Genomic DNA, 27,438 nt, shown 5'->3' on the forward strand with positions numbered 1-27,438 from the left:
CAGAGATAAGCTCATGAACATATTACAAGGCATGGAAGAGAGAATTTCAGGTTCTGGAGACAAGGTAGAAGAAAAAGATATTGCAGTCAAAGAAAATGATAAATCAAAAAAACAATCCAGGCACTAGACATTCAGGAAATCTGGGACACTATAAAAAAGACAAAACCTATAAATAATAGGGATAGAAAAAAGAGAAGAAACACAGGTTGAAAGCACAGGATATAGTTTTGAAAAATAGTTTCTTCAATAGTAAAAATTGCCTTTCAAGGTACAAATGAACACCACGTAGACAGGAAGAAAAAAATATTCCCTACAACACATAATAACTAAAACACTCAATGTTAAAAACAAAGAAAGGATAAAGAAAAGATATTATAAAAGCAAGAAAGACCAAATTACATATAAAGGCAGTCACATTAAAATAACACCTGGCTTTTCAAAGGAAACTGAATTCCAGAAGGGCCTGGACAGATGCTCTAACAAACTCAAGAGACCACAGATGCCAGCTCAGACTACTATATTCAGCAAAACTGTCAATCACAATAGACGAAAAAAGAAAAACATCCTATGATTAGAAAACAAATTTGAGCAGGATTTATCTACAAATCCATCTCTACAGAAGTCATAGAAGGAAAATTTTTGTTTGAAGAAGTTAACTACACTCAAGAGAACACAAGGAATAAATAATCCCAGTAAATAACAGGGGAGGGAAAAATACATACCATTACAACTAAATAACAGAAATCAATAAATATAGCTCATTGATAACTCAGTATTAATGGTCTCAATTCCCCCAATAAAAAGACACAGACTAACACAGATTGTATTAGAAACTAGGACCCATCTTTCTACTGATCAAAGAAAGACACTTCATCATCAAGGATATGCATCACCTTCAGGAAAAAGAGATAGTTCAGCGGTTAAGAGCACTGCCTGCTCTTCCAAAGGACCTGAGTTCAATTCCCAGCAACCACACAGTGGCTCATAACCATCTGTAATGAGAGCTGGTGCCCTCTTGAGGAAGAGACCTGATCACTGATCCTCATCAACTTAGACCACTAAACCCAATATGGACAAGTTCAACAGAACCGCCATATACAGGCTGCCCATGCATGCTACAGCATTGCTAGGGCACAAATTTCATTCATTCATTCATTCAAGGACAAACAAAGGAAACAGGTAGTCCAAGCAAATGGATACAATAGGCAAACAGGTGTCACCATTTTACGTCTGGCAAAATAAATTTCAAACTAAAACTACTCAGAAGAGATAAGGAAAAATACTACATATTCATTAAAAAATTTATCAAAGGATATTGCAATTCTGAACATTTATGTTTATAACATAAGGACAGCCAAGTCCATATGAAAACACCAGTACACCTGAAAGCACATCTTGGTTCTCACAGAGTAAGGTGGGAGACTTTAATATTCTACTCTCACCAGTGGACAGGTCATCCAGACAAAAACTACACTGAGAAATACCAGAATTAAATAATGCCATAAATCAAATGGACCTAACAGAGACATATGGAACATTCCACCCGAACACCAAAGAATAGTCTTTCTTTTCAGTAGCTCATGGAACTTTCTCCAAAATTGACCACATATTTAGACACAAAGAAAGTATCAACATCTAAGAAAATTGAAATAACACTCTGCATTCTTTCTGACCACCGTAAAGGCTGGATAATGACAACAAAAGAAACAGAAAGTCTACAAATTCATGGAAATTGAACAACTCACTACTGAAGGAAAATCGGGTCAACACAGAAATCAAGAAGAAAATTAAAAAAGTTTTAGAAATGGATAAAAATAAAAACACAACATACCCACACCTATGGATGATGATGAAGGTGGTTCTAAGAGGCAAGTTCACAGCATTGAAAGCCTACATAAAAACTAGAGAGATTTCATACTACCCACTTAATGACACACCTGAAAGCTCTAGAACAAGAAAAAGAAATGATACCCAAAAGGAGCAGATGGAAAGAAAAGACTCAGGGCTGAAATAAATGGAATAGAAACAAATAAACAAAAACAAAACAAAACAAACAAAAAATGAAAAATTGGTTCTCTGTGAAAATCAGCAAAGCTGACAAATCATTAGCCAAATTAACCAAGGAAGGCAGAGAGTGAAGATCCAAATTAATACAATTAGAAATGAAAGGGGGAATTACAATAGAAACTGAGGAAATCCAGAGAATCATAAGGAGATTCTGCATTCACAATAAGCAGAGATTGGAAACAGCCTACATATTCATCAGCTGACATAGAGACGATGAAATGTGGTACAGGTATGCAGATGGAATATTATTCAGCTATGAAAAATGAAATTTACTGACAAATGGGTGGAGCTAAAAACAGTCTTCTTGAATGAGGTGACCCGAACCCCAAAAGACAATTTAATGTACATTTCCTCTTATATGTGGATGTTAACTTGTAAACTTTTCATATGTGTGCTACAATCTACATAACCACAGAGGTCAGGTACTTAGTAAGGAACCAGGTGGGAGTAGAGGATCTCTTTAGGAAGGGGAAATGAAATATAATGTTATGGAGTGATAAAGGTGAAATTAGAAAAGCAGGATTAAATAGAGAGGGTGACAGAGAAGGGTAAAGAAGGAAATATAGGGAGGGATAACTAACACTAAAGGCCATTTGAAAAAATAATATGGAAAACTCTTGTGGAAGCTTCTTTAGAAGGAATCTAAGTGGAGTCACCAAATAATAGGGAAGAAAATGCAACAACTAGACATCTCATGCCACCAAGTAAAACCTCCTGTTCTAAGAATGGGTTACAAGAGTCCTCAAGGAACCCCCAAATATCACAGGCTATTGCCAAGGCTTTGGGTTGCTCTCTCCAACTGCAGGTAAGGCCCCATTACTGAAGACAACACGTTATGTCATTGAACACAGGGAAATCAATCTGATGCCTAACTAGAAGCTTCACCCTTACTACTAGCATTCATGATACTGGAAGTTACTCTGCACACTACTGGAGGAAAAAGATAATCATCCACCCAACTCCAAACCCAAAACACCTACAACTGACCTGCCTGCAAAACATGCTGGTGAAACAGGAGCACAAATGTTATGGTAGTAACCAACAATCTTTCCATTGGATTTAAGGCCCAGTCCATAAGCTAGAACACATTCTGCTAGAGCCAAGACCTGAGATTAGATAGGTCAGGGACTTAAGGAAATTCTACCACTATAATTCTGCTATAGGAACATAGCAATAAAAAAAATCCCTAACAATATACTACTAAACCCATAGATAAGTGCCTTGCTCAGCCTACATCAGAGAAGCTTTCTGAAGTAAATTAGGGTTAGCACAGAGATCCACAACTAGACAGTGTGAAGATAGTAAGAGACTTTGGAGCACTCAGTCATAAATAGGATTTATTCATCAAATTCCTCCCTCCCCTCACAATGTCAGGGAGGAAAAGGAGCAGAAGGGCTGTAAAAGCCAGAGGTCATAGATGACTCTAAGGAAACAGTGTCTTCTAGGCACAACAGGACTGACCTATCATGAATGCACAGAAACTGTAGCAGCATGCTCAATACCTGAATAAGTCCAAGACAGACAGGGTCCCAGTGGACACAGGGTCCCACCCCTAGTCACAAAGATATCTGTAATCAATACCAGCTGGCAAAGGGAAAACTGATTTTCTCCAACAGAGTTTCCCTAGGTATAATAACTATAATAACTCATGCCCAGGAGTAGCTGGCCAATGCAAAAGAAACACAACGATATGTTTGTGTACGTTTTACTTTTCTGTATTTTGGCATTCTTTTGTTGTATTGGTCTTTTGTCTATTTGTGTTGATTTTAGTTTCTGTGTTTTGTAGGATTTATCCACTTAATTTTTGGTTTTTCTTGTGTTTTTATTTTTGTTCCTTGTGACTTCTGTTCATTCGCTTGCTTGCTTTTGAAAGAGAGCACACACAAAGTTGGATGGGGAGGGAGTGGGAAGTACTGGCAGAAGTTAGGGAACGGAAAACATGATCAAAATGTATTGAATTAAATATTTTTAATTAAAAAGAGTTGAAAATGGAAAATCACAACCTGCTTTGACTATTTAAAAAAAAAGTCAGTGGTGGTGGCGCACGCCTTTAATCCTAGCTCTCGGGAGGCAGAGGCAGGATAATCTCTGTGAGTTCGAGGGCAGCCTGGTCTACAAAGCTAGTTCTGTTCCAGGACACCCAAGGCTACACAAAGAAGCCTTTTCTTGAGAAAGCAAAAAAAAAATAAACAAATAAAAAAATAAATAAATAAATAAATAAATATCTAATGATAATAGATCACCAAAAAGGCCACTCTTGTTTCTCAGCAGCTATGCTGCCCGTGGAGACCCTAGCTTTGCTTCCACATCTAGTTTCACTCAGGACCTAAAGGACCCTCCAAAGGTCCCCCCCAAAGGACCCTCCAAAGGTTCCCCCCAAAGGACCCTCCAAAGGTCCCCCCAAAGGACCCTCCAAAGGTCCCCCCCAAAGGACCCTCCAAAGGTCCCCTCCCCAGTAAAACCAGCACAGCTTTGAACAAATAAGATTCATAGAATACAATCAGAAAAAATATTTCATTTTCCCTGCTACATGTTCAAGCAAGCTTTTATAAGATGTTTTCTGGTTTTTTGTTTGCTCTGTTTTGTTTTGTTTTCTTGCCCCTAAAATAAATAAATCCTGGGTAATCTCTATTTTGTTCTCTGATCATCCTGAAATATAAAAAAAAATCACTGCCTGTCATGAGATAGTCTTGGTTAAGGGATTGATAGTAGACAATTACAAAGCACCTTCTAGCTATTCAGTTGTCTGGAGTGGTGGTGGGGGGAGTAGAGCAGGGGGGTAAACAGAAAATCAGTCAATCGTACCCTATACTTCACCATCCCATCCCCTTCCACAGTCTGGTCCAGACCCAGCGTGATCTGCATACCTTAACAGAGAAAAGCTTTGGCCTTACATGAAATTTATCACTTCGATCTGATATTCTAATTATTGGAACACGACCAATAGGCTTTTTATGATCTGACCATAAAATTGATGGTACTTGTACCAGATATTATACATACATACATACATACATTATATATATATTGGAATTTTATTCCACCACAAAGAAAAATGGAACTAGCAAGAAACAGCATGAAACTGGAAAATATTGTGTTAATCAATGTTTCCCAGGCTCAGAAAGACAAATGCCATATGCTCTCTCTCATATGCAGATTCTAGCATATAACTGTTAAATATTTATATCTAGGTGGGAGTAAATATGTAAAGGCCAGGAAACTAGAAAGAAATCCATGAAATTATAAAGAAAAAAGAAGTAGCTCCAAGGAAAGGTACAGGGAAGACACTAGACCTCTGTGGGGGAAAGAAAAGAATGAGGCAAAATGGAACAGTGAAGAAAGGAGACAGAAGGGCTGGAGAGATGGCTCAGAGGTTAAGAGCATTGCCTGCTCTTCCAAAGGACCTGAGTTCAATTCCCAGCAACCACATGGTGGCTCACAACCATCTGTAATGGGGTCTGGTGCCCTCTTCTGGCCTACAGGCATACACATAGACAGAATATTGTATACATAATAAATAAATAAATATTAAAAAAAGAAAAGAAAGGAGACAGAAATGAGGAGACAATGTGGGACAGAGACAGAAATAGCTAAATTAAGTATTATGAAAATACCACATGTGAACCTGTTACTTTTGGTTTTTATTTGGTTGTTTATTTTGATGTCTGTAAGTGCTTTGCTTACATGTTTGTATACCGTGTGTGTGCTTGGTTGTTTATTTATTTTGATGTGTTTAAGTGTTTTGCTTACATGTTTATCTGTGTACCATGTGTGTGCTTGGTGCCTGTGGAGGTCAGAGCAATGAATTCCTAGAACTCAAGTTCTAGGAAGTTGTCAGCTGTCGTGTGGGTACTGGGAATTGAACCTGGTTTCAGCAAGGGCTTTAACCACTGAGCTATCATCTCTCCAGACGTTGTTCTGTAAGATCATTTTAAACAAATAAAATATTTAAATAAAGGAAAGGAAATAAATATTAGGAATAAATTATGTTCTACTTTGTGTAGGCATTGACTCAATGGGGGAAAAGCAAGTTGAAAGTGGATCAATGCTGAGCTGAATTTTCAAATTTAAATTTTCAAGGATTCCAAATATGAGTACTATATTTGTATTATTCCAAGCCCCCCTCTCCTTTCTGTGCTCCTCTCATGTTACCCCTACCTCTAAAACTAAAGATTTTATAGGAATAATGGAAAGAATACTTCCATGAAGCAATATAAACAGATAGTGGAGGCAAAAGACTCCAGATATGTGTATGTTCCACCGTGTATGTATGTCTGCAGATACCATTTAAGTTCCATTAATGAACTGTAACCCTTATCCCTGTTTAAACAAACTGATATATGTTTAAAAAGAAAACTAGTTCATACCAGTGCTAAATTAAGACTTGGTGACTGGTGCCTAAATGGGACATCAAAGGCGAGTGATCTGATCTAAATGATGGGTGCCCTGCTTTCATCCCTGTCCCAAATCCTTAGAAATTGCAGAGAAGAAAGTTGGTAAAAGAATTAAACCCACAGATGCACCAGAAGTCAGGCAAGGACCACTCAGTGGGCCAAAATGTATATAGAACTCCTCAAAGAGGAAAGGCAGATGCAGTTATACTGATGCTAGGAAAGATGGTCCAAAGGAGTTCCAGGAGAGGATGCACAGCAGGCTGCCATCAACCTCACATTAGGAGGATGCAGAGGCAGGAAACAAGAGGTGGCCCTGGCTCAGCAGCCCACTGCCCAATGCCTTCCTTTGATAATGGCACTTCAAGGGATTTGTCTGTAAGATTCTGGTTTGTGTGCTTCCTTCAGATATTTGGGCAGGAAGACAAGAGGTATCTTGTTGCAGGATATTTGATCACATTGTGAAACCCCAAGACTGAGTTAACAAAATCAACCTTGGAACAGGGGGCAGAACCAGCAACTAGTTGACAGGAATTAACGCTAGAGAGTATGGAAGAGCCAGGAATATGGATAGAGAGACACACAGGAAGAAATAGGGAGGAACTTAGAGTTTCACGGTCTTTTTTTGGGGGGGGGATTGGGATGGCTGGAGAGATACTTTCTTGATGGGTCTCTGGCCCAAAAGGAAGGTCAGCTAGTTGCTACTGGACCTCCCTGAGCTACAGGTATTCACTCTAACATCTGACTCCCAAATCTTTATTGGTAAATAGAATGATAGAAACTTAGTTAAAAACACCAGTAGGTGCCCAATGTAGGGGGAAAGGCACCTTCTGATTGGTTTTATAAGTAGATAAATGGCCAATAGTTAGACAGGAGAGGGGAGGTGGGACTTCTGGAGAGAGGCAGGAACTTTGTGAGGAATTAGCAGTGAGACACAGAGGAAATCAGATGGCTAAGTACTGAGGAGAGGTAATGAGCCACTTGCAGAACATAGATTAATATAAATGGGTTAATTTAAGTTTTAAGAGCTATTTGGGTGTCTATAACTCCAGTTCCAGGGGATCTAACACCCTCACATAGATATGTGTGCAGGCAAAACACCAATGCACCTAAAATAAAAGTAATTAGTCATTAAAAAAAATCAAAGAGCTCATTGGGAACAAGCCTAAGCTAAAGCCAAGCTTTCATTCTTAATAAGAAGTCTCAGCCGGGCGATGGTGGCGCACGCCTTTAATCCCAGCACTCGGGAGGCAGAGGCAGGCGGATCTCTGTGAGTTCGAGGCCAGCCTGGTCTATAAGAGCTAGTTCCAGGACAGGCTCTAAAAAAGCTGCAGAGAAACCCTGTCTCGAAAAACCAAAAAAAAAAAAAGAAGTCTCCATATCATTATTTGGGAGTTGGTGACTCAAAGAAAGTTTGACTATAGCATCTTTAAGATGGCAAATTACCATCTGCTAAGTCACATGAAGCATCTTTAAGATCACACTGTAAATTACCATCTACTAAGTCAAAGGCAAATATCTGAACTAACCAAGTGAGTTATACTCAAGTGTCTGAGATATGATACAATTATTTCTTCTTATTTCCCCTTTAGAGTCATTAAATTTCAATGCCATGTTTCCCACCAACATAGTTCATATTTAACTATATTAGTCATTCTTTTTAAAGTCTTTAATATTTTTATCAGACAAATACTAATTGTATGAATTTGTAGGCTGTGATGTTTCAACTCATTGCATTGTACAATGACCAAATCTGCATAATTATTATATCCATTGCCTCATCTTTAAAGACTTGCAGAACCTTCTCTTTTTATTTATTGTGAAAGCCCATTGCTATGAACTTGTTTCCTTGCAATAGGACACAAACACTCATTCCCCCTATGTACTGGCACTTTATACTAAGTTACTCACTCTCTCCACCCTCTCCCACTCCCACCCTTCCTCTTCAGACCTCTGGTAACAGGTGCCTTACTTTCTTCTTGAACTTTATGTAATTCCACATACATAAGATCTTTAGTTTAAGGGGAATCACAAACCACTTCTTGAAAAGTGGTCTTTATTTATCCAGTGTCTCCCACCTCAACGTCAGAGTTGGCTCACCAGGTAAAAAGTATGTGTGCGTATCCTTGTATGTATATATACACACATATACACACAAATAAGTATAATAATAATAATAATAGTTAATTAATGTAGTCCTTTTTTCTTACCTACCTTCCTTCCTTCAATAAACATGTATTGAGTACAGACTCAATGTGCTGGGCACTGCTTTAGGAATTGGGCTCTAAAAGGAACCAAACAGAGTGATGATCCTACATTTATAGAGCTTGTACTCTAGTAGAGAGAGACAGACTACAGCTAAGTCTGAAACATGGTTGGTGATCTGCAAAGAAACCCAAAGTGCTGACGAAGAACAGAGGGGGTTCAGAGACTGAGCTCCTCTTTTATATGCAAATCTGTAACTGATCTTTGTAAACAAGACTTCTTCCTGGGATCAACTGGAAAACAAGCATCCTTCCTCCTCCAGCTACTGCCCCTCCTCATTCATTTGGAGGAGCTGGTCCTTTTTTATGCTTGGTGAAATAGAAAACTAGCCCCAGGACTTTTCTGGCTACCAGTTCTGGCTGTTTCTTTCCCAAGAAGAGTCTTGCTAAGTAGGTTTCATGCTCAGTCCCTTATACAAAGGTCACATTTCGTTTAAAGCTGAAGAATCTTTGTCTTGGGGTTGCTTTGGCCTGATCTGCTTCAATGGAGACAGGGGGGCATAGTTGTCTTCCTGCCCTCTTGGAATTGGTCCCTGCTCTCCAGACCACCCTTGTGTGAGTGGGGACGAGAGGTGCTGATGGCAGGGTATTGGGATGTGGGGCAGAAGAGAGGCAGACTTAATAATTAGTGCAGGGTGCGATCAAGTTCTTGCTGCCTCTGGGGATGTCTATGCTTTACCATCCATTCCTGACATTTAAAACTATTAAAAGATGACCTTCTTTGAATTCTTTGGTAGCTTTGAGATCTTCTCTGGGAAGAATAAAAGGTCTCATATCTCATGATGCAAGATGATTCTGGCAGGATTTTAAAATATCGTTTCACAGGTCATGAATTTGAGGTGGGGAAAAACAGGAGGAGTTGGAGAAGGGGGAGAGGATGGAAATTATGCCAGTGCAGGAGTCCTGTACAAAATTCTGAGAAATGTAAATGAAATAATACCTTGCTTCTACCCTGGAAATCTAGGTGGTCTTCTTTCCATCACACATGAGGACAGGTTCTGAAATGACCACATGTCATTTCTTCCTTCCTTGTGGCACATACTTGACTCACAAAAGCCACTTCTTGGCCCAAGGACATCCTTACTCCACTCCTAGTGTTGAGGGCCATAGAAGCATACAGCAGGTGATAACTGGTATTCAGATGTCAACCCACCAGAGGAATGATTCTTAGATGGAGGAGAATCCCACCCAGGAATGGCTTGCAGGACCGCCAACTCTGGAAACTGTTGCTCTTGTCTGTAATTTTGCATTTGCTAAAGCAGCTATGGTGTCTCCCCCATACCTGCATTGTAGTGTGCAATTTCATATGATATGTATGTGTAATCTCATGATTACATCTCAATCTTATGGGCACACATATACATAGATAGTCAGGAAGATGACTTCTCATTAAGCTGTATGATTTTGATATGTAAAAAATATACTAGGATATGCTTCATAACTAGATCTATTGTCCTATGAGGATTGTAAGGCACTCAATAGCCTACTTTGTTCTTTTCATTCAGACTAACACAAGAAAATAAAAATGTCTCCTCTAAGACAAACTGCACACAACTAGCTCATTTTTACCTCAGGGTAAATTCAAATTATATTAGATATTTCTGTAAATAGATCATAAGTTTAAAACTTTACAGTAGTGCACAAGGTCAGAGTCCCAGGTGTGATGATATTTTGTTTGTGCTATAGCAAATAAAGCTTGCCTTATAGATCAGCATGCTGAGCTAGCTACACTAGTTAGCCATAGAGGCCAGGAAGTGGTGGCACATACCTATAATCCCAGCATTTGGGAGACAGAGACAGATGGATCTCAGTGAGTTCAAGGCCACCCTCAGCTACACTTGTAGTGAGGAGCAGTCAAGTGGTGGTGGTTCCCACCTTTAATCCCAGCATTTGGGAGTCACACACCTTTAATCCCAACAGTAAGGAGGTAGAGACAGGAAGGACTATAGCTGGGCAGAGAGAGGAATATAAAACAAGAGGAGACAGGAGTTCAAGGCATTCAGTCTGAGGACTTGTAGAGACAGGATAGCCCATTCAGTCTGAGGATTCATAGAGACAGGAGCTCAGTCCCTTTCAGTATGAGGATTTTGTAGAGGTAAGAAACAGAGCAGTGAATGGCTTCTCTGTCTCTCTGATATTTCAGCTTTCATTCTCTAATATCTGAATCTAGGTTTTTTATTAGTAGTATCAATTAAATTTGTGCATACACAGGTGTCTAACCAAGGTTACTAACACAAAGCATCCTAAAAACATCATGTCAGTTCTTTAATTGATAAACAACCAAGTCTCAAAGCTTGTCTCAATGGACACTGCGCTCCTGCCCTCTGGGCCCAGTCTTACTCCAGAAACCTTGAAACTTTGTGTTGCCATGGTAAAGGACTCTGCCCTTTTTGCCCTCCCAAATGAATGTGCTTTTGACCAATGAGATGCAGCTCTTGTAAATTTTTTTACTATTGCTTCAAGCCTCCTGTTTAAAAAAAAAGTGTATTTAAGTTAGGTGAACATAAAAGCGGAGGAAATTTGAAACAGAGAATTGGAAAAAAGGAGAACAAGAAGCTGCAGAGGAAGAATTAGAGCTAACAGAAGAATAAAGAGCATGACTCGAGCTGATGTGTGTGAGTTATTCCATAACCCCTCAGATTAGAACTATTCTAAGTTCCTTTCGGTATGTTGTGGCTTTTGACCTGAACCCTGGAGGTAATCTTAGGACCTGGACTCATGAGCTCTGGTTAACCTAACAATCACATAGCCAGCTCCCTCCTCTTCTGCTTTTGTGTCTATAAGGAGCTTTACAGATGAACCTAGAGTACAGCCTTACCCAGATTCTCAAACTCCTCTTGGGCACCTTGGATCCCAAGCTTCAGTTTATGAAACTTGTTTTGTTCTTAGAGCCTTAACCAAAATACAGACAGAGTCCTGTTGGAAACTTCTACAAATAACTGATGCCCACAGTAATCCGTGCAGCCAAGGAATTCAAGCATACATACTTTTAACTAGCTAAACAGAAATGTTCTTGGACACAAGAGTCAGCCACTCAGCAGAAATCTTGCAAAAAAAGGAAAATGTTAAGAAAGCTTTCTGGGTGGGGAGTGTGGGGGGAAACAGATGGGAAAGAGCTAGCCAGGGTGTTTGCACACATAACTTGAGAGAAGGGGACAAAGCTGAAGCTCACGTGCAAAACATCAAAGTCTCAACATATTGTGATACATATGTATATACATGTATATGTATGTACATGTATATGCATTTATAGATAGATGATAGAGATCTTGATATATACAATGAAATGTGTATTATATCAAGCAAGATTACAGAGCAGTCAGGATGCAGTGTATGGAGATCAACAAGCTAACAAACTCATTGTGGAGCAGTGTGACAAATGCAAGTGGCAGCTTGGAAGAGTATTTTTGTGTCAGGAGTCATGAAAGGGGACCAACAAGCAGCATTAGAACTCATGGAAAATGGCTGGGTGGTTGACACAGCCATGCCTGAGTGAGCCTTGGACAGGCAAAGCCCTGAGGACTACAAGTCCTGAGGACATCATGACATTATTGAGCATAACTCTGATTGTTGCCCTTCACATCACCACATCCCTCGTCATCTATGGGTCACATGAAAACTCTCAGGGGACTTCTAGCCCCTCACTGGGCAGTGTTACTCATACTTAAAATAATAGTGATTGACTTTTTCCAAGTGTTGCTGCTGGAGCAGATTAATGATTCAACCACCCTTAGAAAGAATTTAGGCATGTAGAATTGTTAGGTTTGGTCAAGGTGTTTTGTTAATGGCTTTGAGGTAGAAAACCTTGGGGAACAATTTAAGGTTTAGAAAGGCACATAGTTGAGTGAGGGACTCATTGAGGTTAAGAAACAAGGACAATGACAGCCTGACTATTGCTGGATAATGTATCTTTCTTGCTAGGATGGATTGGTAATCAAAGGCAATGATTATTTTCTTGCACCCATTTCTGCCTTCAGCTTCCCAATATAGAAAACTGTTGATGAATGGGTATGCACCCTGATGATTTAAAAGAGAGCTGACAGGTTGTTTTTTATATTTAAAAGTTTAGATTTGTGATTCCTTTAAAATTTTTTTTATAAGATTTCCCTTTGAGACAAATAATAAAGTAATTGTTCCTTTCTTTGTAACTGCAAAATACAGCCTGCCAGCAAAAGAACTGGCTGCGAAAAATAGCTTGCTTGCTTACACTCTGTTAAATCTATAACAAGTTGCTTTGGTATGAATGCAGGTGGGTTCTTGAGACAACTTGCTTTTCACCTGTAATATGTAAAATGTTTAATCATGTAAGGCATATGGAAAACGTGCTGTCTTTTACTTGTAATAATTGCAATCATTCACTTAAAAAATAGAATGTAACCACATTTCAATTTTTATACTCCTTAAAAGACTTTCCTGGGATCTATAAGCTGTAAGGGGAATAAAAAAGACAGGAGAGAAGGAAAACACCAGGAAAGATGCAGAAGGAAGACATCAGGAAGCATCTAGAAAAATGACATCAAGAGAGACAGAAGGGAAACATCAGAGTTGAGGAACAGAAAAAGAATAGAGCACAAGCATCAGAAATGACAAAGTGAAGAACTAAGCTTTGCCCCTCAAAAAAGCCCTCGTGTGTCTGTTTTCCTGTCTAGCAGTTCACCTGCTCTGTATCTCCTCTTTGGTTTCTCTGACCTGCTGAAGGCTTGTCAAGAATCAGCACCCAAGGTGAGATCCTGACATGGTGGAGGTGTGTGGTGTGTGTGTGTGTGTGTGTGTGTGTGTGTGTGTGTGTGTTTCCCTTCCCTTTCTCACTAGCCCCAGAGAATTAAGTTTTACTCCCTCAGATAGAAAAGTCAAGTGAGTGATTAGTTCACCAATTCCGTGGATTCCCCGCAGCTGTTCCTCACAGCAGCAATATTTCAGACATTAGACTTTAGTGCCAACTTGAATATACTGTTTAGATATTTGACCGTGAACAATGATTGATTCCACATGGTCTCAACTTTCTTCTGGTATAATACAGGTCACAGATGCTTCATGCCTAAGTCATATGGAGGATGAAGCCAGATGCTTTTCCTTTTGAACTGAGCTATCACACTGAACTCTGACAGGACGAGCCACAACACTGTTTTGGCCAAGCTGCCCCTTCAGCCCACCACACCCTGTGCCTTCTCATCTTTAATTTGATAGAATTCTTAGGACAAAAAAAAGTATTGCAGCTTTTCTGGGCCCTTCAAGTGCTGTGGGACAATGGTCTTTTATCCTGTCACTTGTATTACTTTTAATAAAACGTTTATTGGCCAGTATCCAGGCAGGAAGTATATGTGGGGCAACCAGGCAGGAAGTATATGTGGGGCAACCAGACAGGAAGTAGAGGTGAGCAATGAGAACAGGAGAATGCTGGGAAGAGGAAAGACGCTGTCTGCAGTCGTCCTCCAGACAGAGAGGAAGCAAGGTGTGACTGCTTCACTGGAAAGGTACCAAGCCACGTGGCTAACATAGACAAGAATTATGGGCTAATATAAGATGCAAGAATTAGTTAATAAGAAGCCTGAGCTATTGGCCAACCAGTCTATAATTAATGTAGAATTCTGTGTGTTGCTTTGGGGCTGAAAGGCTGTGGAACATGACAGGACAGAAACAACATTCAAGTCTCCAAAAGATTATAATTCCATTTATGAAAGTACCTAGTTCAGTGACATCAGCACTTTTATTTATTGCTCCAAATACCCCTTTCTCATCTGAGAGCTACAGGCCTGGGAGTGTAGAACCGCAAGGACAGGGCTCTGCCCTCTCTCTTCTCTACTCATGGATGCAGCCAGGTCTAGTTGAAGGGGAGAGACTGGGTGGAAAGACGGAATGTTACATGGCCCTTACTCCCCCGACAAGAGCCACAGCGCATGAGTTTGGCTGACATTCAAAATCAACTCCTGTCCTAGGACATTTTTGAGATTGCTTTTGGGCATTCTTTAACTAAGCATCTCCAGTTGCTACTTGCTGGAGACAGGCAGAGTGCCACCTCTGGCTCCCTATCCACTCCTTCCCAGGCTCAAACAAGGGAGCCAGAACACCGTCTAACATGTTCTTTATGTCAGTCCCAAAGATGTGAGGAGAAAGACCCAAATCACCATGGCAAATTAAAGTAAGCCATGAATTAAAGCAAGCTTTTTATTTGTGAACATGGGCTGCCTCCCCATGAGGCAGGGGTCCAAGATGTCAGCACTGGCTGTGGGGAAGATAAGGTTTTTATAGCTCAGGGGTAGGTGGTTTCCAAATGGGGGTTTGGCAAGTTTACCAAGAGGCAGAGAGTACAGAGCCATTTGTAGTTAAAGTTAAAGGTGCAGCACAGCCCAATGCTTGAGAAACAGAGGTCTAATCATAAAAAGCCATGAACCTGGTCTGTCTTTACTAGAAGATGGCCTTTAAGCCCAAATCGAGGCAGACTCATTCATCATTTCTTTCCCTGAGGGGAAGACTCAGACATTGTCTTGACCGATTATGTTTTACTGCCACAGCTTATGATCTGAGTCCTTCCCAGCTTATCTCAAATCCCCACAGCAGTAGCCCTGCTGCCTACACGCTATGACTAACAGTCTGGCCCCCCACTTCCGGGCAGAAGCAGTCACTTCATGACTGGAAGCGAACTACCACCCTTCGTGCCATAATGATTTCCCTTGTGCCAGCAGGACCTCATGGAGCCAGACCTGAGATCATGATCAACAGGACCACAGTTTGACCAAGACTGACTACCCATACTTCTTGGCCCCTCCTTCTATTCTTCTATATTATTCCGAAGTTCCCATTGCTACCTGTTGAGGGTTTAGGGTGACTCACTGTTCCTTCCCAGCATGGTAACACCAGACAGTTCTTCCTGCTGTGGCCACACGCCTCTGACTGGACTCTGGAGACAGTGTGCTCGCTTAGGAAGATACTGCAGCACACCGCTAGTCCTCTGGCCTAGCACTGCAGCAACAGCGATTCCCCTCCCGAGTGCTGGCATTTAGTGTGTCTCCTGTGCTGGGTTGCTGGCTCTCATCCCTGGTCCTACAGTTTTCCTCAGAGGCCTCCAGCAGGTTTTATCTTGTGACTCGTCCAGGCCAACACATTTAGAGATACTTGGCAACTCTGAGGGCATCTGGCTCCATCTCGCTTCCGTTCTGCCACGTTAGGCATAGCACCCCTCCCTAAAGTTCTCAAGATAGTGTCACCGATGAGGGTCCTACATTTTTGAAATGTCAGGACACATGTCTCTCTGAACTAGCAATCCTCAGGTAAACGAATCCCCTTTCAAATAGTTTGGCAGCCTCTCCAAAAACCTAACAGGCAGTAGTGATTTACTCTGGTTTGGACGTCTCAGATGGTCCTGCCTAGGCAGACCAGCTTCTTAGGTTCTGTGCTTCTGGACAAATATCAAGGGCATTCATAGGTGAATATAGTGGGAAGTGGAAAGAAAGATCAGAGGTTCAAGGTCATCCTCAGTTACATAGGAAGTGTGAGGCCAGCCAGGACTACATGAAATACTAGCTCGGAAAAAAATAAATAAATAAATAAAAAGCACTCCAGACTTAGGCCTCTGCCAAAACTTTGGGAAAAACAGGGACTCCTGATACTGGAGTTCACTTCTTTCTTTCTGGCAAAGCTGATCTTGTTTCTGTCTCCCCCGGAGCTGGAGTTACAGGTGAGTGACAGGTGCCCCGCTTGTTGTATAGGTAGTGAGATCTTAACACTGGTCCTTATGACATGCATCAAATGCTCTCCTAAAAACAAGGAGTTTTTAGGCTGCTAAGTTTATGTTGACTAGACAGATACTCAGGCAGACAAGCATTAACCCACTCTGCCTGATTCAAATAGGAATTGTTTAGACGATGCATATTCTGTCACTGGATCCCAAAATTTTGTGATCCTATTAATAGCAGGTTTAATTTCTTGTAACACCTACCGCGAGAAAAGTATATAAAAAGGAAAACATTCAGAGACCTTGGTTCAAACTTCACCTTCCCATTCCCTGGCTGTGTGACTCTGAATGAACAGCTCAGCTCTCAGGAGACTCTCTCCCTGCCACTATAAAATGGAGATAAACCCGTTTCACAGGATTATTCTGGAAGATGGAGGTATCCAGCAAGATGCTACTGTCCCACCAAGATCCTAGGGCTGCAGCATAGCACTGCATCCTCCCACGCTGGTAGAACCGCCAGGCACCTGGGATTTTAAAGAGGTGAGCGACTCCTTTGATAGGGAGCCATCAGGCCCCTGAGGGTATACTCTCAAAAGAGATTGGGTGGCCCCGTTTCACTTTCCCTCTTATTCCTGCCCTAAAATGTGGCTACTTACCCTGACATGCATTCCCCCCAATGACATGCCACTCTTATCAGACCAGTGGGGTGACCTGATTTTGGACTTAAGCCTCCAGAAATGGGAATCGAAATAAACGTCTTGGCTTCATTGTAGCCTGTGTCCGATATTTTTTTATTAGCAGCAGAAAGCTAACTAATACAGTCAGGCAGCATGCTAAGCACTTTGTTGCGTCTAATTCAGCCAATAACCTTAAGTGGTTTGCTAAGTGTACTGCAACCAAGCCACCTAATTAATGTCACTAGTGACTAACAGCATTGGGAGAAAATACTTTTCACTGTTTCAAAATGACAGAGATTTCAGCAAAAGAAATTTAACAGCAGCTACTTACTGGACAGTCAGTTCCAAACCGCCAATATGTTGAATTACACAGTTTCTTCACTGTCTCAGGACCCTCTATATCATAATCTTTGGGGAAAGCTTCTCTGTCACGGTGCCTTCAGGGAAAAAAAAGTATTAAAACATTACTAGGAAAAATCCTTATTGACCATGCATTGATTTTTAAAAACTTTAAATTTGATATATTTCATGCTATTCGCTTAATCATAAATTTGTCAAATTTATGATGGATGATGTATTTCTCACCCCTTTTTCAAGGAACTCTGAGACTACTCCCTAAAAGTAACTTGGCACATTCAATAAAAACATACACTGTCATAGAAACACTGCTTAACTAACACAGTAATTATTCAGTAGCTCCAGTGAACTGAATCTGATTTAATAATGTAAATTAATTACTGACAGTAAATTCAAAAATAAGATATGGGAATAGCTTTAAAAAGCAACTTGTCACTTTAGAAAGTCTCTCTACCGTGAATTTTAATTATGTTGTTTCTCAAACAAGGCAGGCTGCATGATTGATAACCTGCGTGGTCCCAGTTTCCAAAGAACCCCCGAGGAAACTGATAACCACCAGCTAAAAACGAAGCGACAAAGACCCCCTTCGTTTTTTTTTTTTATTAGAGATTTATTTATGTACATGAGTGCTCTAGTGCTTTATCTGCATGTATGAGTTCATGCCGGAAGAGAGCATCAGATTCCACTATAATTGTGAGCCACCATGGGGTTGCTGGAAATTGAACTCAGGACCTCTGAAAGAGCAGCCAGTGCTCTTAACTGCTGAGCCAACTTTCCAGCCACAAAGCCCCACTTCTTAAAGTATGTGTGGAAGAGGAAAAAGTATTCCAGTCATCTTGGCTAAGAGGAGGTTAGGGCTAACTTTAAAAGGAGGGGGGAAGAGAAAGAGAGATTTGGTGTGATAAATGACAAGAAAGCGTTGTGGTTGACAAGCGAAGTCAATTTTCCTATAGCTGTTTTAGATTGCACAAAGGAAGTTGAGACCAAGCATCGGCAGAAGGGACCCTCAGGGATGCAAGGCAGGGACTGTGCATGGGATACTCAAAAGCACATCCAATCATCTGTTTACTCAGCTGAGATCAGTAAGACCTCACTTGGTGAGATTTGAAAATGGTATATTCCCTCTGAAACTAATGAAAAATACATTAGATTTCCTCAGTGGAAGTGCTGGGAGATCGGCCTGAGAAGAGGCAACTAGGTCTTTGAGGTGTATTGGAACCTTTCCTTACTGAGTTAGTGTGGCAGGTTGAATGTAATTGGCCCTCACAAGCTCATAGGAGTGGCACTACTAGGAGCTATGGCTTTGCTAGAGAAAGCGTGTCACTGTGGAGGTGGGCTTTGAGGGCATCTATGCTCAAGCTCTGTCTGGTGTCTCAGTTCACTTCCAGTTGTCTGTGGGTCAAGATGTAAGACTCTTAGCTTCTTTTCCAGCATCATGCCTGCCTGCATGCCCCCCCCCCGATGTCCCACCATGATGATCATGGCTTAAACTCTGAACTGTAAGCCACCCCAGTTAAATGTTTTCCTTTGTAAGAGTTGCCATGGTCACAGTGCATCTTCACAGCAATAGAAACCATAATGAAGAGAGTTTTGGTAATACTAGGTAAATTCTCATTCTTGAGAGACTGGATTAGCTATCTTGAGAGCAGACTTATGGAGAACCGCCCCTTACACTTGCCTCTTCTATTCTTATCTGATCCTTCTGCTTAGCCATGCTGTAATGAGGCCTAGGGTCCTTGGCAGGTGCAATCACCTGGTCTTGAACTTCCAACCTTAAGAGCTATGAGCTTTCGTTTTATAAATTACCCAGAATTGTGGTCTGAGTATAAAATTCTGCAATAGGATCATGTGTTTGAACGTTTGGTCCTCAACTGTTTGGAAAATTATAGAACATTTTAGGAGGTGGGTGCTTACAGTCATGGCAGTTGGCCCTAAGTTTTGACATCTAGACCCTACTTCCTGTCTGCTCTCCATTTCTAGCTGAAGATGTGCGATGACCAGTCAGAGTTCATGTTCTAAACCTCTCCTCACTCCCTTATCCCCCTGTCCCATGCCTCCTCTTGTATAATATACAGTATCTCCCTGAACTGTGAGACACAACAAACTTTCTTAAGTTGCCTTTGTCGGGTCTTTGATCACAGAAGCTTAGGGTTTCTATTGCTGTAAAGAGACACCATGACCATGACAATTTTTATAAAGCAAAACATTTTATTGGGACTGGCTTACAGCTTCAAAGGTTTAGTCCATTATCATCGTGGTAAGACATGAAGGTGTGCAGGCAGACATGGTGCCAGAGACGGAGCTGAGAGTGCTCCATCTTGATCCACAGGCAGCAGAAGGAAAGACTGTGTTACAATGGCCAGACTTGAGCTTAAAAGACCTCAAACCCTGCCTCCATAGTGACATATTTCCTCCAAGACCACATCCACTCCAACAAGGCCACTACTCCTAATAGTGCCACTCCCTATGGGCCAAGCATTAACACTTGAGTCTATGGGGGCCATATCTATTCAAACCACCAGAGTAACAATAAAACTTTTTCCTTCAAGTAGTTTAAAACTTCAGGTGTTATAATTAAATCTTTAATTTTTTTAAAACTATTTTTGTTTCTGTGTTTTTAGAGACAAGGCTGGTCTCGAACTCCTGGTCCTTTCGGTTGGGGCTGCTGAGTGCTGGGACTACAGGCACATGCTACCATACTGGGATTTTTCATCCATTTGCAGCTGTTTTCTGTTTGCTTGTTTGCTTTCTGTTGTTGTTTGTTTGCGTGTTGGGTTTGTTTGTTTGTTTGTTTTTATACGTTTGGTGAGATTGGGTCCAGTTTTATATTTCTGATGTACACACCCCGTATCCCCAGCACCTTAATGTTGGGGTCCAGCCTCGACATGTTTCGCCCACACACCTTCACTGAAAGCACCATCTTTTCCCACACATTTCATTGTTAAAGAGCCGGCGTCACCGATGCTCTAAGCTGAGTTCACAACACATTAGGCACACATCTGTAATCTTGGCTACTGCAGTCCGAGGGCAGAGGACTGATGTGTGTGAAGACAGCCTAAGTGAGGCTCTGCCTCCAAAGCAAAACCAAACACAGTTTTAGCTGTGGAATCTAGGTAGAGTGGCATGCTGCCAGGACCGAGCAAGAAGCTGCCAATAACACTGCTGAACTCTCATGATGTTCAGGTAAGTGCCCACCACAAAAAGAAACAACTGGAAACACATGCCATTAGCACAGAGGTTGAGACAGCTGTGGAGAACAGACGGATCTCTCACTCAAACAAAAGCGCTTCCCAGAGCAGTCAGTCTTCCCCGGAAATGGGTGGGACCCATTTCAAGTATTTGAAGAGAACATCCAAAACAAACAGTCATCCATCAACTCTAAGAATAAGATCTTTAACATAAAAAGTCACCATTAAAAAAAGCAATCCTATGTTCTTTCAAATTGAGTAAATTTAATCGTGTTTGAAAAGGTGCTACCCTTGGATTACCAAAAAGACTGTCACTGGCCAGCCCTGCTGGTCAGGTCCAGGGTCTTTCACAGGTCTCCGTCCAGATGTGAATCTGAAAGGAGCTAGTCTGCAATTAGCTCAAGGCCAAAGGCGTTTGAATATAGGTGTTCTATGCCACTAAATTCCAGGCTAGGGAACATCACAGAAAAAAGGATAAAAAAAAAATGTGACATGGATAACAGGGAGAAAAGCTGTACAGTGCCACTATCAGGGCATGGCATAGCCATTGAAATTTTGAATTTACAGCTGCCATGATTCCTCCCACTGGAGCCTGAGCAAGACTGGCTTTGTCAATAGTATGATGGAGGGATAGGAAACTCATTGGTTCAATTAGGGTTACTATCACTGTGATAAACACCATGACCAAAAATAACTTGGAGAGGAAAGGGCTCATGTGGCTTGCTCTTCCACAGCACTGTTCCTCACTGATGGAAGTCAGAACCGGAACTCACACAGGCAGGAGCTGACACAGAGGCTATGGAGGGGTACTACTCACTGGCTTGCTCTCCATGGCTTGTTCAGTCTTCTTTCTTATAGAACCCAGGACCACCACCCCAGGAGTGGCATCAAACACTAAGAAAATGCCCCACAGGCTTACCTACAGCCCAATCTTAGGGAGGCATTTTCTCACTTGGGGGTCCCTTCTTTCTGATGACTCTATCTTGTGTCAAGTTGATACAAACCTAGACAGCGTGTTCATGGAGCCTTAGCTCTCCCTCCTGAAGAGTCTATGACAGAGAATCATTGTCTGCGATTGCATACTCACTGGTGAGTCCACCAGGCTCCAGCAGATAATTCCAAACCCATGGTCATAACAACAGCTTTATTTAAACTCAATGGATCACAAAACAAAACAAAAGGTCATGAATGTGGGGAACAGGCTTGTTGGGAAGAGGGGAAGTTCACAGGAGTGGGGCAGGAGAAGAATTAAACTGCATTTTATACATGATGGAAATGTCAAAGAACAAATTTAATTAACAGACGATATTAAAATTCTTTTTAGATAAAACTGATTCACAGTGTAAATATTAAATTCTGAAGAGTATTTCAGAAACTAGCAGAACATAATCAAAACCTTACCCACTTTGCTTCAAACGCATAAGCTCTACAAAACCTTGATCCATCTTGTAGTCAAGACAAAGGACACGGATGTTGTTGTGAAATAAGGGCAGCACATTTTGGTATGTGGATTGGACTACTTTGAAATAATAGAAAGTGTTCCAAATCTGGGAGCTGTCCTGGTTCTAAAACCAGAAGCTTTTTTAAGTTCTTAGACTCATTTTTAAACTCAAACTTAATAAATGAGAAATGTTTGTCTTTAGTTCATTATGTTATTATGAAGATTTTATATAAAATATATAAAAGCACTCACAGGAAAGCAACAGAGTAGTCTGGCTTCTTTTCAACATGGAACTATTTTAACAATCCTAAGTATAATACAACATATGTCATTAAAAAGTCATGTAAACACAAAAGACTCTGTGTAGTCAAAGTAATTCTCAGCGAAGGGCATTGCCATATGTGATTTCAGGCTGTAATGTAGAGGCAGAGTAGCAAAAGGTAACATGCATGGTACTGGCACAAAAGCAGGTATGTAGGACATTATAGATATAAACCCACACAGCTCCAAGAACCTGATTCTTGACAAAGATAGCAAAAACACACATTAGGGCAAGAAAGACAATCATTCAACAAATGAGGCTGGGAGAGCTGGGTGTCTACTATAAAAAAAGAAATCGGATCCTTATCTCTCATTCAGCACAAAAATCAATTCCAAATATATAAAAGACTTCAAATATAACACATAAAATTCTGAAATTATTAGAGGAAATCCTTCATGGAATAGGCAAAGGCTTTATCATCAGGGCTCTAGTCACTCAAGAAATAAGACTAAAGCTTATTAATTTCATGTTCTCATTCCCATTTGTCAATTGGAAATAGCTCATCAAGTGAAGTATGGGAGAATCTTTAGCATCCATTCATCTGACGAAGGAGTAATATTATGTAGCATATACAAAGAACTCAAAAATCCCAACAACAGGAACTCAAACAACAAAACAATGAAATAGGCAGTTCTCCAAAGTTAAAAAGAAAGTGATCAATAAACACATGGAAAAGCAGACATTCAACTTGGCCAGGCACCATAGAAATGCAAATTGGAACTACACTGGCATCCTGTCTCATCAGAGTAGAATGACAGCCACAAATGCTAGCAAAGATGTGGACAGGGAGCCTTCACACACTGCTGGGGAGAGTGCAAACGAGTCCAGTCACTATGGAAGCCAGAGTGGACACTGTCAAAACTTAGGAATGAAACCACTGTGTGATCTGTTCCTATCACTCCTGGGTTTCTGTTCAGTGGACTCTAAGTGAACACATCACAGAGACACGTGCACACCAGTGTTCACTGCAGTGCCGTTCACAATAGCGAAGTCATGAAATCAGCTCAGGTGTCCAGTAGCAGAGGAATGGACCAGCCGTAGGGAGTGAAGCTAAACTGTTATAGGAAGACAGAGACAACTGGAGGTAATCATATTAGCCAAATGAAGCCAATGTTAATATATATATTCTTTCTCTCATTTCTTTATTCCTAGATTCTACATGGATAGATAAAGTCACATACATATGACATGAAAGTAGAAGCAAACTGTCTAGAGGAACAAAGGAAACAAACAGAAAAAGAGGACAAAGAGGAAAGGGGGATTGTGGAGAACATGCTTAAATAAGTATCACATGTTTATAAGAAAATGTCCTCATGAAACTCAGTGTACAATGAAAACACACAATGAAATTTAATTTTAAAAGAATGAGCATATGTTGTTGTCCAAAGTCTATGGGGTTGCTGGGACCATACTAATCTGAGTGGCATGTGCTGCCTCTCAAGGCCATGGTGATGGTTTAGGACCAAGCTGTAGCCAAGGGCATGACCCTACTACAGCCAGGATCTGTGATGATGTCCGTGGAACATGTTACCAACTGGGGTTCATGTGGATGCCGTTGGTCTGGACTGCCTCCCGAAGTCATGCTGATGTCTGAGTTCTGTGTAGAGATGTCCCCACCTCTCATCAGCCCTGGGAGAAATGGCCCCAGTGGCCCAGCCATGGGAGAACTGCTTCCATCCCTCACCAGCTGCCATAATGGGAGAGTTGGCCCCACCCCTCACCATGAGCAGGGAGGAAGAACTGGCCCCAATAACCTGTGCACAGAAGAGGTGGCTGTGACCCTTGCCTGAGAAGTGTGGTCATGTTGGAGACCAGGACTAACCAATTCAGCAACCACCCAAGACCACATCCAGGGCTTTGAGTTGGCCCACCTCAACATCTACCCCATCTGTGTCTGCTGGAACTCATAAAGGAACCAGTCTTGTCCTGGGGAATCATAGCCACAGGATCTCCATGACTCAGCTGGAGGATAACTGAGAGAAGTTTCAGTGAGGGCCCAGTAGTCAATATATGACAGAAGCTTTGAACCTGACCAACAACTCAATGCAATGAACATTTGCAAGTAGAGCTGTTTGGGCAGGAGGGTGTACTTCATGACACACCACAGCTCCCAAGACCACTAAGACAAAGGAATGTGTGATGAAGAGGTGAGAAAGAGGGAGGAGAGAAGTGTTTTTCTGTTTTGCTTTGTTTTGTTTTATCTATTTTTATTTTCTTTTCAGAGGAGAGAATACAAGGGAGGAGGACAGACATGGAGGGACTAGAAAAAGAGTAGGATTGAGGTCATAATATGAAATTCCCAATGAATCAATTAAAAAAGTCTTGTTTAAAAAATGAGCTATTTCTCTAAAAGACTGTGTTCTACCAAGCAAACCTGGTAGCTATGGCTATTTTCCCTCTATTTTCCTGTTATTGAAAATAGAATTTTGTTTTGACCTGAGAGAGAGGGAGTGTAGGACCAGGTTCAGAGACAGAGGGAGCGTGTAGCAGAGGCCCTTGACCCTGGTCCAGAATCATCAGGAAGAGAGGTAGCAACACCCATATTTATAAAGGAAGCATTGCTAAAACTTAACTCACACATCAAGGCCCACACACTTATAGCGACTTCAATATCCCACTCTCCCCACTGGACAGGCCTGCAGATAGAAACTTAACAGAGAAATAAGAGAACTCACAGATATCATTACTCAAATGAACTTACCAGACATCTATAGAACATTCCACCCAAACGCAAAATTGACCACATATTTAGTAACAAAGCAAACCTCAACAGATACAAAAAAAAATTGGAATAAGCCCCTGTATCTTACTGGATACTTGGCTTAAAGATAGGATTTAATAAAAACACAAATTCCAGAAGGCTTACAAACTCATGGAAACTGAATATAGCCCAACTGAATCACCCCTGGCTCAAAAAAGAAATAAAGAAATTAAAGACTTCCTAGAATTCAATGAAAATGAATGTACAACATAAACTTATGGGACACTATGAAAGCCATAATAAGGGGAAAGTTCATGACACTAAATGAAATAAATTGGAGAAATCTGATACTAGCAAATTAACAAAGGACAAGAAAGCTCTAGAACAAAAAGAACCAAACTCACCCAGGAGTAGAAAATGCCAGGAAATAATCAAATTGAGGGCTGAAATCAGTAAAATAAAAACAAAGAGAATAATACAAAAAAATCAACGAAACAGAGTTAGCTCTTCAAGAAAATCAACAAATTAGACAAAACCTTATCCAAACCAACCAAAGGCAGAGAAAGAATACTCCAATTAACAAAATCAGGAATAAAAAGGAGGGCATAACAACAGCCAGGGAGGAAATCCAGAGAATCATCAGATCATATTTCAAAAACCTGTATTCCACAAAATTGGAAAATTTAAAAGAAACGGACAATTTTCTGGACAGGTACCACATACCAAAATTAGATCAAGATCAGATAAACAATTTAAATAGACCTATAACCCCTAAATAAATAGAAGCAGTCATTAAAAGTCTCCCAATGAAAAAAAGTACAGGACCAGATGGCTTCAGCACAGAATTCTACCAGAACTTCAAATAAGAGCTAACACCAATACTCGTCAAAGTATTTGACACAATAGAAACAGAAGGAACATTGCCAAACTCCTTTTACAAGGCTACAATTACCTTGATACCCAAACTACACAAAGATGCAACAAAGATAGAGAACTGTAGACCAATCTCCCTCATGAACACTGACACAAAAATACCAAATAAAATACTGGCAAACAGAATCCATGAACACATTTAAAAAAATCATCTACCATGACCAAGTAGGCTTCATCTCAGATATGCAGCGTTGGTTCAACATCTGTCAATGAAATCCACACCATATAAAGAAACAAAGAGAAAAAAAAAACATATGATCATCTCGTTAGATGCTGAAAAAGCCTCAACAAAATCCAACACCTCTTCATGTTAAAGGTCTTGGAGAGATCAGGGATACGAGGAACATATCTAAACACAGTAAAAGCAATTTACAGCAAGCTGAGGGCCAACAAACAATGATTCCACTAAAATCAGGAACAAGACAAAGCTGTTCACTGTCTGCAGATATATTCAATATTGTACTTGAGGTCCTAGCTAGAGCAATAAGTCAACAAAAGGAGATCAAGGGGATACAAACTGGAAAGGAAGAAATCAAACTATCACTTTTCACAGATGATATGATAGTATATATAAGTGACCTCCAAAACTCTACCAGGGAACATCTTCACCTCAGCCTCTGGCATCCTTATATCCAAAGAGTCTGGAATGTTCAGGTAGGAACTCTAGCCCAAGCCCTCTCCCCTGGAGCTGCCTCAGTTCAGACTCCACCCAGAGAAAGCCTGCCAAATGATGACCCCTCCCCAGAGCTACTCAAGACCACACCCACAGGGTATTTAAATGCTAAGAGTTTACAGGAGGCCACTGTTTTGGACTAGCTTTCCGTGTCACACTCCAGACCAAACAAGAATGGGGTGACTGTGCCAGATGGTATGTAATCCAACTAAGCTTTAAAATGTGGCCAGCACAGGAGAGCCCAGGCCACCTGAGTCAGTATGAAATCACAAATGCCAATCCCCCTCCCCCGTCTTAATGCCCTAAAGAAGTTTTCGAAATGACCAATGATTTTTTTTATTATGTTTTCTCAACTCTTTTTTTCCTCACAGAAAAAAAATCTGGGTTGAGATCAACTGAAGACTCTTGTTTCCCACAATGAGACACTGCCTAGTTGTAGAATTATAAGGAAAGCCAGCTTGATTCCTACACTGATGTTTACTATAATTTTGTATTTAGCATTATAAATAGAATTAGGAATGGAAAGAAGACAGCTGAGACAGAATTCAAATGCAAGCTATATATAAAGCAGCCCGACAACAGGAATTCTGACCCTGGTGTCAGTGGTCGAGGGCTCAGGGCAAAGACCAGCATGCTGGATGATGCGCCAAAGATCCATCTAGCCACCAACAATCACCTGTGCCCTCCAGTCCTCCATCCTCCTCCTACATCTTGAGCCTGACTCATTTGGAACTCATTGTTTCATCAAAGGG

At 40.9% G+C, this 27,438-nt stretch overlaps 1 protein-coding gene across 1 annotated transcript in view; it reads right to left on the minus strand.

Moving 5' to 3' along the window:
* Positions 1–27,438, minus strand: part of C1H9orf135 (chromosome 1 C9orf135 homolog) — a 94,664-nt gene that overhangs the window by 44,979 nt on the left and 22,247 nt on the right. Inside the window, exon 2 of the mRNA XM_038317774.1 lies at positions 17,403–17,508. Within this exon, the coding sequence (XP_038173702.1) occupies positions 17,403–17,508 (106 nt within the window). The remainder of the gene's footprint in view (positions 1–17,402; positions 17,509–27,438) is intronic.

This window comes from Arvicola amphibius, chromosome 1 (assembly GCF_903992535.2).
Source record: "Arvicola amphibius chromosome 1, mArvAmp1.2, whole genome shotgun sequence".
Taxonomy (NCBI): Eukaryota; Metazoa; Chordata; class Mammalia; order Rodentia; family Cricetidae; genus Arvicola; species Arvicola amphibius.